Source organism: Lethenteron reissneri, chromosome 20, assembly GCF_015708825.2.
Source record: "Lethenteron reissneri isolate LAM-NWPU_2019-01 chromosome 20, ASM1570882v1, whole genome shotgun sequence".
Taxonomy (NCBI): domain Eukaryota; kingdom Metazoa; phylum Chordata; class Hyperoartia; order Petromyzontiformes; family Petromyzontidae; genus Lethenteron; species Lethenteron reissneri.
In genome coordinates this window covers 15,465,574-15,476,220 of record NC_083798.1, presented here as the reverse complement: position 1 = coordinate 15,476,220, position 10,647 = coordinate 15,465,574, and the positions used below count along the sequence as shown (strand labels likewise).

Sequence of the window (10,647 nt, the reverse complement as noted above, 5' to 3'; positions counted from 1 at the left end):
TCGCGGGGCGCATCGCGAGTCGAGTCATCATGAACTCTCTATAAGCAGAAACAATCTAAACAATGTCGGAAAATGGCGAATATGCATGATAATTGAGAGCACGCAAATCGGGTTTGGGAAATGCATTTTAAAAAATTAATTCTGATTCATGCCCCGCGCGCCAGCCACGGCACCAATCACATCCCTTAATTGGAGCGTGTATCCCATGCTGGTCATTTGTTTCACTTTATTTAATACAAGGGGAGCGGTGGAGCAGTCGTTAACGCACTAAGCTCTTTCGATTCCCTTACCACGGCGAACATCAAGGGCGAGTGATATCCCTGAACCGTTACACCCCCCCCCCGCACCCTCCTTTCACCAACCCGCATTGACCAGCATGGAGAAGTATGGTCAATCAACCCCTATGACCAACAACAGCGGTGTTTTCATTTGCAAAGGTCTGTATGTTATTATATTCGTGTTATTATTCATCGTCGTCATCATCGTAATGTATCTTTGTATTATTGAACTAGGCGTGAACTCTGGACACGTACGAACAACATTGACCTGCATGAGTGCGCGCGCTGCCAGGAGCGAGCACGGATGAAGAAGATGCTGTCAATGATGATGATGATGGTGGTGGTGGTCATGATGATGATGATGACGATGGGTTATGAGCGAGCTGTGCTGGGTAGGCGCTGCTATGGACCGGCTCTGGACTGGCTTGCGAGACAGAGAGGAGAGAGGAGGGGGGGGGAGAGAGCACTGGCTCAGAGAGACTGCCGCCCCTCTCTGCAGGCAGGCGCTGCTACTCTGAGCCACGCGCAGTGAGTCAGTGCCCGTGTCATTTCCGCCCCTTGTGCCCGGGCTGGAGAACGCCTCAAACTAGAGAGGATCGCTGCTCGCCTGATCGCTGTCTCTCTCTCTCTCGCTGCGTGTGCTTATCTCTCTCTCTGTGTGTGTGCACGTATTTTACGCATACGAGTTCTGGGAGGTTGACGGGTTACGTAGGAGATGGGTGGAAAGGGAGGTGCGCGCTAAGCAGTCGATTTCCAAACCCGAGGCAGGCAGCGATTTTCATTTCCGAGGCGTTCCCGAAGATGGGGGGGAGATCTTAGCGCTGCGAGGAGCGGCGACATCGACGCGGAGACGCAGCCGCAGGAGGAGGAAGAGGAGCAAGGGGAGGAGGAGAAGGAAGAGAGAGAGAGATCGAGAGGAGGAAGAGGGAGTGGGAAGGAGGAGGGAGGAGCAACAGCGAAAAGAAGAGGCTCTTCGCGTCTCCATCCCAGCGCATCTCAGAGCGGTCAGTATCGCAGAGGTGCAACGTCTCTCGCCAGACAGCCGTGCGGAGCGATCGCTTCGTAACAATACAGGCACGCGTTTGCGCCTGTGTTGGTCGTTTAATTACATTTATACGTATATATGTGTGTGGGTTTTTTTTTCAATTCGTGGAAGTACAGTGCATATTTGGATCTCAAAGACTTTGTGTGCTCGTGGAGCGGTTAGCGAGTTGTGTGCGCTACGAACCCGGCGGCACGAGTGGACCTCCCTTAGGTCGGGTCAGCCTCAAATGAGTACTTGATACGGTATATAAACATCGCAACGAGAGAGACAAAGGCGGCCCGGTGTGGTGCTGGCCACACACCCCCTCGTGTGCCCGTGTATGCCTTCATGCTAACAGCACTTGCCCCACACGTCTGTGAAGGCTATACGGGGGATCTTTATATTTTGTGAACGCGGATTGTGTCCGCGTGATTACTTGTTTGTGAATTACATTGACGCATTTGTGTTGTTGTTGCTGCTGTTCCCCCCCTTTTGACAGCGTCGGTGGGACGGTGGTGGGTACAGAAAATATGAGCAAAATGAAGAAGCTACGGCGCACACTGTCGGAAAGTTTCAGTCGGCTGGGTGAGTCGCCATCCATCACGCAGCACACGCAGCACACGCTCTACACGCTCCATCCACTCACTCATTGTCATCCTCAGGCGGCCGCTACAACGCGGTCCTCGCATTGGCCGTGATTACCAAACATCGGGTGCGTGCAGTGTGCGTTGGCTTAACCTGCCCGGGTAACGGGCTCACAGATAAGAGGAGTTCCACCAAAACCATTTCCACTGAGAATCACGCGCCCGTGCCTCCAGTAACCGCAACTCACAATCTGCAGATGGATAGACCCCAGCATTGTAGCATGTGTACCACTCTGTCTATGCCCATGTCAACCGAAATGCATGCGAACGATTTCGTTCCAACTCGGTAAGCCGCGCAGTGTTGAACCTCGTGTGTGTTTGAACTGTGTGCATGTTGAACTTCTTTCGTACCGTACGTAGCCAGCCGCGCTAATCGGAGGTGCGGGGGAAGAACTATAAACTAAAGGCAAAAAAAGAGCATTTGTGGATAGCGAAATTAGTTAGCTCATCACAAAGCGTTGTACCGTGGTGGAGGACTGGAGTTGACAAACACCACTGACTGATAATAGTTGTTTTACCCTTTTATCTGGCAACAAAACATGTTTGCATAGACCACAATACTTGCAGTCGTAATGCAAACAAAAAACACAACTCTGATAATGTATGCACTGTCCTTGAAGTTGAATGGTCCACACCCGAGACAGCTTTCCTTAGAGCCTAGTCTCACATGGTGTTGGATCAGATGACGCCAAAAGGCGCACAACTCAAAGACAACGCACCATCAGAGTATGAGAGCTCGCGGTAAGCATTACACCATTGGTACCTCATTTGCCAGTAGCAAAATACTGACTGACTTCAGTTGACACTTAACAAAGGTGGCACGGTCCCTACCGAGTTCTCCGAGGGCTTGGAGAGGGCTGCCCCCCCCTGCCACCCCCACTCCACATTCGTCTTGTCAAATCAAATATTGTTGTTGGTAACAATATTGAACACCGGTGACAATTAAGCGACGACAGTCGAAGCTGACAGCCTTCCCTCGTATACTACATTTGTGGGTGAGAGGCAGAGCAAAAATTACGATCGGGAAAAAAAACCCAGATCGTATCGTTACTAATTCGGTTCAGCGTTTGACGTTTGTCTAAAGTTCGTATAACATTGACAGTGCCCTCTCCCCTGCTGGAGCTTATTTAGTGCCCTCCCCACTCTTCCCGTTAAACAAGGTCATGCTGCACGGCTGTGCTCTGAGAAGCAACACACGTGATGTTTAATCGGGCACATTAATCTAATACGGGGCATTGATCTAATGTACCTGGCGTGGGCACTTGTAATTAAGGCAACTTGTACGAAATCTGCTCCACGCTGCTCGAGTTGTAATCGCTAGCCCGGAATGTATTTCATTGTGAAGAGCCGTGACACGGTCGTTAGATGCGCTATTGTTCAGACGCGACGACATTCAAGCCCTGGGATTAACAGTGGCTAATGTCAGCAATACTCCACTGCTATTGTGGCGATTATGTTGTCCGTATCGCTTGCTCGGCGTTGATCGGCGGCAGAGTGGTTAGCGTTGCGCTGCGCTGTAAACCCGACGACCCGAGTTCAATTATAGGCCACGGCTAGAGTAAGTCTGTATGCCCGTGTTGTTCATCGCAAGGCCCGCGGGCCACTGGCGGTCCCTGGTGGCCTTTAATGCGGCTCCTGGCGTGCGGCCCCCGACAATAGACAACGCGTGAAAACACCTCCCCCCCCCCCCACCATCATCATCGTGCTGTCAAACCCCCGATGTTTCGATTTAAAGCTTTTGTGACTGCAGGGATTCATCTTCTAGGTTTTTTCGGTAAAGTCACGTAGAATGGAAATAATAAACAAATAAAAATAAAACATAATTAAATAATATTATTTTATTTTATTATGTTTTATTTTTATTATTGTTAACATAATAAAATAATATTATTTTATTTTATTGTGTTTTATTATTATTTTATTATTTTCATTATACGTGACTTTACCGAAAGAACCAAGAAGATAAACCCCTGATGGTTTCCAATGTGTGGCGGCCCTCACACTGATGCCTCTCTCTCGGCGCAAGTGCCCCCCCCCCCTCTGAGAATTAGTGAAGAACGATGATGTATGCCGAACTTCTTTCGCATCTTACGTAGCGAACCGTGCTAATCAGAGATGTGGCGTGACGAGTGATATCACAACCGTACCTTCCCTCCTTTGCCTCCACAACCCTTTCACCAACCGGCATTGCCTAGCGTGGTGAAATATGGTGAATCTCATCCTCCGCTCACCGACATGGTGTGGGGAGGCCCTCAGTTAATGCCGGATGTAAGAAAGGCTGATTATGTTTCTACTAGCTTGTTTGCACATCCTAGGACAGAAGCTGTAATATTTACGAAGAAATGGAGCGGAGTATAATTGTATCTTGTGTAAATTTAATGGCAGTGATTATTGCACAAAACTACGTCATAAAACACCTCACTTCATGTCACTGTTGTACTGTATATAATTGACCTTCAATTTTTTCAAATTCACTGCTCTGATACTTTATTCTCTTTTGCTTTCGGTCGCTGCGGTTGAAATAAATTGTAATTCGACACAATATCTGGCAAATCACCGAGAAATGTCTATTTTACCATAATGTAGAAGCATAAATTAGACTTGAAGAGTGCTGAAGAAATAAATAAAGACACAGAATCCATATTCTTTGGGTCTTTAGGTAAAGTCACGGAGTTAGGTTCAAAGAAAATAAAGAAACTATCTACGTGACTTTATCGAAAGACCCAAAGAAGATGAATTCCTGCAGTCACAAAAGCTTTAGTCAAGATTTTCAACAAATCCACTTTGTTGCTGCTTAGAATTATTTATTAGATTCACTTTCAAAAAAGAAACGTGAAACTTAAAGCGAATATGTGAATTTTTTTTTATTTCCGCTCGACCTTCTGCGTGAGTGTAAAAACCCATGAATATTAATGATGGAGGGGGGGTGCGGCATGTGGAGTGACGTCACGCCCGTTACACACAAACAGACATTCTCGGCTCATTATAGTAGTAGTGTGTGTGTGTATATGCCAGTGGAGTGGTGGATTGAAGCTCACTTGGCAGTGTTGTTGGTTTTATGTTTGGAAACTTAGTGCAGCTCGTTGTTCATTTGCGTGCAGACTGAGCAATTGATTTCACATGTGGGACCGCCGCGCGCTGATACGGGGTTGCAGCATTTAACAAATGAAATTAACAAGTCGCACGTGTGTTTGTTTTACCAGCTTTGAAGAAGGAAGAAGTGGTGAGTGAAGAGGTGAGTGGACACATTGGGTGCCATGTGTGTGTGTGGTTGCATGTAATGTGTGCGCATGAGCGGAGTTTGAAAGAAAGAAACCTCAATGTGTACAGACATGGACACAGTCCAATGTTTCCGTCACAGGCGGCCAACACATCGGTTGAATTTTCGGAACGCCAATTTGCAAGTTGATTGTGGAGAGTTGGGTGATGAGCAAAGATGAACTCCACCACAGTGTGAGCCATTTGCAGCGCTGTCCATTATCCGATTCGCAGCCCTTTTTCAATCCACTCCTGGACAGTCATAAGGGTACTACTGCACAGGTTATCACGGTTGTGATGTGTAGCTCTTCGATGTGTTTCCACGTTGTACCGCGTGTTGTTTCGGCATAATGTCCGACGTTTTTTGCCTGATATTCTGGGAGCTTCAGTTCCTGATGAAATTCCCGAAAACGCTCTTAGCACGTGGAGCGAAACGTCGGGCGTCATGCTGCACAACACACTATACAATCCCAAAACACATCGGAGTGGGTCATAGGTGTTGTTTGTCAATACTTCACCACATTAGTGAGTGTGGGTTGATTGGGCATGTTGGCAGGGGGTGGGCGGATTCAAATATCACGAGCCACCGATGATAACCATGTCCGGGAATCAATCCCGGATAGCCAATTTTATAGCACAATTTGCTAACCACTACCCCACAATCCACTCCGTCTAAAGTAGCGGACAACATACATGGTGTGAGAACGCGAGCATTTCATTTCTGGTGTTGGCCTTCATTATTGATGGGACAATCTCGCACGAACGTGTGTCTACACAGCTGTGACAGCTCGGAGCTTAATTCCCTTTGCATGGATAACGAGTGCTTGTTTTTCTTAATGGTGTGCTTGGGATATAGTGCAGGTGCCACAAAATTAATCATCAGCTGATCATTGCGGTTGGCCTGCATCGGAGTCGCGCGCAGCTTCGGTAACCATCCAATTGTGGGAGCCCAACGTAGGCGGAGAGAAGGCAGAGGCGGGCGTTAATCCGCTTCATTCGCACACAGTCACGCGGCAGTGAACACGATAAATAAATAAATAGGAGAGTCAAAATGAGTGTTAAATATTGATTTGAGTGAAAAGCACAAGGCAATCGTATACAGTGGTTAATAAAAAAAATGATATTGGTTATTTGTGCAGTCACTATGTCGTTTAAATTCAACTTCACAGCAATTGCAGGCAACATGAAAGCAGCCCTTAAGGGGCATAATGTTTAGTTCTCCAGGTCAAGTACGTCTTTATAATTGGCAAACCACTTGTACGACGATAATAGCTCCCTCTAACTGACCTGCTGCAATATCCATCGAAGCATACTACTTGACGTGCTAAATATAAGACCTAATTATGGAAACTTCACGTGGCAATTTAAGTGTAAAATTTGCTTTCAGGCAGCCAGTTTGGAAGTTGGCCAGCCGTAATATATTGCCATAGGTTGGTAACTCGCTACCACAACGTGACTTGGTAGTTGAAGAGCGATACGTTTCCTTTTAATTTTCAACGTGATTAAAATGTAGGCAGAGTAAAACATTGCTTTTTTCTAACTTGAGGCCCATCGTTCTGCCGCTCTCTGTCACGCCCTCTGAATAGCGACGGGTCTCATTCCTCAGACCAATTAACGGCGCCCAGTTGTGCGCAGAGTTACGGCGGTGTCATCCAGGCCTGGCAGGGTCACGCAAACACATCACGGCGACCCCCATGCTGCTTGTTCGCGACGACGCGGCTCTGTTGCCACTTGCCCGGGTGCGAGAGAGGAGTGTGAGCAACTGGCAAGCCCAAGGACTCCGATTATGTTAGCAGGAGAGAGCGAGAGAGAAAAAATATCAATACAGGATTTAAAAAAAATAAGGCCGGAGAAAAGAATTGCTCGCAAATCAAAGTTTTGTCCAATTGCTCTTGGTTTGAACGGGAGATACTGCCGCAAAAGAAGTATATATTTAGACGGGCAGCAGAAGGAAAATTATAGTCCTGCGCAAATGAAAATGAGAGGTATTGATTGATTTCTGTACTTGACCTCTTTGGGTTATTGTGCGCAGAGTTGTAATTAGGGTCGTCTCGTCAGCCCGACTGAGAGTAACTTTGGCTCGCAATGTCCCACTGTACAGAGGGCTTGTCCACTCAATAATGAATTCTGAGCTCTTTCTGTCATGCAGTTTTGTGGCTGCTGCGCTTACAGACCAGTGATGGACAATGAAATGTGTTTCTCTGCAATAAAACTACATTTGCCTTACAAAATATTCCCGCTATTTAATTAATGTTTAATCTCCGCCATTTATATGCCACATGTGAGTGGGGTTTTCATGACCGTAGTCTACAGAAGATTGTAGACTGACTTGAATATACCACCCCAACAATGCTAATTCAATTTGGAGATTAAAAATGTTTGGATTTCGATGGCCTCAGTTGTCTCATTTGTGACTGTCATCATCATCATTATTACACAAGTCGTCGCTGTCGTTTCCAATCCTGCAATGTAATAATCCACCCAGCCCCTGCCCATGAGCTGATTTCATCATTCCATCTCTTCACTGGACGTTCTCTCAGATGCGTTTCATTCCTAGGCTGCCACTCGACCGTTATTCTTAACCGATGTCCATCATCACTTCTTCACAATTACTGCTGGGTTTCTAATAATGGTTAGCACTGCCACGGACTGTTCTCTGTCCACCCGCAGAAGATGGCACCTTAGACCAAAACGCTGCATCTCAGTTACGCAGTGTGCTATATAAACTAATGAATGAATGAAGAAACAAATATACCCCTTCAGAAATATCCCATCTGTAACCCAGCTCAGAAAAAACAGCACGTACTCATGCATTCAAAGACAAGTCGTAAAAGTTCCGCAATTTAGCGGAACGTGACAACGAGCGGTCGTTGGGTCTCGGTCATAATTTAAACTCGCGATGAAACATCTTCAACGCGATGAACGTGAGTTCGCTTGCTGGAATGGCCGGCAATGCTGCGCTTAGCCACGGCTTTCTCAGCCGACGACGTATCTGAAGAGGCAGCCGCCATTCAGCTCCGTGCAGCTGTTGAATCCAGCCATATTTGCTCAGTCGTGTCTGAGTGCACCAGCCGCATATTTTGGTAGTGGCGGCTTTTTGATGCAAACCAATTGGGAATGAAGCCAGCGCTTCGGTCTGCTTCGCAACGGAATGCTAAGAAGCCGCTGCGATTCAGCACACAATCAATGCTTGGCTTGCCATGTGGGCTCCCCCAGAAGGCCATTCTCGACCCGATATTAAAATTGTTCTGGTGTTGCGTGTATTATTCATGCATTGTTAAACAAGAATTCGTTCATCACAGGCATTTGCATTTACCAAAGGATTTACATATCTGTGAGTTTTCAAACCCAACACGAAGTGCGTAACGGATGGACTGGTATAAATATTTTATGCGTAAAGTGAAGCTATCAATATTGCAAAGTTTAACTTTGTGTGTGTTTTTATATTTGCTGCGATAATTCAATATAAATCAATGTACAGTAATGTCAGGGAAATTATAATTATTTTCCAAGATGGTCCACAAATGGAAGAACAAAGAGGAATTCATTAATTTGGGATTTGAAATTATGTGAGAAAACGCAGGAGGGCATAGGAAGTTTTGAACAACTGTTAAAAGTCGAGCTAAACATCGAAGTGATATATGTTGACCCTTTTAGTCAATTGGCGGCTGGGGAGTGAGCGAGTGTGAATGTGCTTTCGTGAGTGCCGCCTGTTACATCAAACATTGCGTTCCCACGTTTTAACTTATTATTATTTTCAAACAAAGAGTACCAGCAGAAGAAGTTAAATATAAACCCCAACTCAAAGTATTTCCTTTTCATTCAACAAAGTAATACGATGGCCAAATTGAAATGACACGCTTGATGCATGTCGATATTTGTAAACCACGAGTTATGTTTCAACAGCAGGGCCCTGGACGGGGGGCGAGGTTTCTGTGGTCATCAGTCCCACGTGACTTGACTTCCCAGGGCTCACATGCCGAACCCATACTATGGATTTGTTTGTTAGTTTTTTTTTAAATATTTGTATTTTATTTGTGCCGAATGTAATGCCACATATTATTTCTTTTCACACAAATCAGTTTCATAACAATGTAAAATCGTGCGCCCTTGACACGTTTGTGGTTTTATTCACATGCCTTTGTAATTTTTCAATGTAGAAAAATATACTTGCAGTTTATAATGTATAATGGATATTGTTTACTTTCATACATTTTATTTGTCCGAGCATTTTTCTAAATTACTATTTGGCACCAGGGATCTCTTGTGTACCATCTGTGGAACGAGCTTGTTTGCCAGCTGGCAGTATTCTTAGCTCAGCCTGGTAAACAGTCAAAGTAAATTATACATGCGATAGCTTCCTGTCAGCTTACAGGAGTACAGTTTGAATATTCATGTGAGTTTTTATTTTTATTTTATTCTCCCCTTTGTGTATTTTCGGCCCAAGCAAAACAAACAAACAACTTTTGTTTTTATTATGCATCCATCAATATCATTTACGTACATTCGTAATTCAACAAATTTCCTTTCAAGAAAAAACAGTTCTGATAATGATAATAATAATTAAAATGTAAAAAGCACCCTTAAACAAACGTTTTCAGGGAGGTTCACGACGTACCGTGCAAGCGTTAACATGTTTTAAGGCTTTGCAAAATGGTGTTGTGTGACTTTGCACGCGTCTGCCATGAAATCCCTTTCCTCATTTTCTAAGATTGAGAAGGGCTCCTTCTGTGTGTGTGCACAGCTTTTCCAGAAACAAGTTCCCCTCCATTGGCCAGGTTCCTCCCTCAGACATACACGTAGAAATTTCCTCCAGATTCGCAATCCATGCCTTCTAGAGAAACGCATTCCCGTGTTATATTCAGTTATAAGAAACTTGGAATGTTACTATGGTAAATTATATCATATTTACACCTTTTTTTATAATATAATTTTAAAAAATCGATTCAGCTTGTCGATGAGGTTTCACATAGATATTTGTCGCCACACATAGTGGCGCACTCCTCTGATCTCGCGCTTTGGAGGCAACGGTTGGTGGAATGGTGCAGACTTGTTAAACTCTAAAACCATCGGTGCTGCAGCATGGCCACGAGATGGCCGTACAACACGTGGGGCTGCGAGCCCATCTGTGTGGACCTCTGAATGTTGTCACTTTGATATACTGTATGTCGGTTTTTCACCAGGTACCCCGGTTTCCTCTCTTATACAAAATAACCCCTTAAATTTTCACCAGCCAAACATTACAGAATTGATGGAAGTGCGGGAGAGGCATGTAACCGTTCAGAGTGCTCGATGTGCCGCTGCAGGGCGCAAGAGTGCAGAAACGGATCTGACAGCAAAATCAATACACGCGGGGAGAAACTATATCCAGGAGGCACAATTACTAACTTTCTTTAAATACCATTGTCAAACAATGACCACTTTCTCCATTAGGTACTGATTC

The 10,647-nt window shown here is 45.3% G+C and overlaps 1 protein-coding gene across 4 annotated transcripts in view; it reads left to right on the top strand.

Moving 5' to 3' along the window:
- Window positions 1–814: 814 nt before the first annotated feature.
- Window positions 815–10,647, top strand: part of LOC133344848 (cyclin-dependent kinase 14-like) — a 119,508-nt gene continuing 109,675 nt past the window's right edge. For 2 of the 4 annotated variants that reach the window (XM_061555098.1, XM_061555097.1), the window contains exons 1-3: window positions 1,293–1,560; window positions 1,802–1,887; window positions 5,150–5,181. In XM_061555098.1, the coding sequence (XP_061411082.1) occupies window positions 1,550–1,560; window positions 1,802–1,887; window positions 5,150–5,181 (129 nt within the window). In that variant the 5' untranslated portion in view covers window positions 1,293–1,549. The other 2 variants (XM_061555100.1, XM_061555099.1) reach the window with 2 other exon arrangements.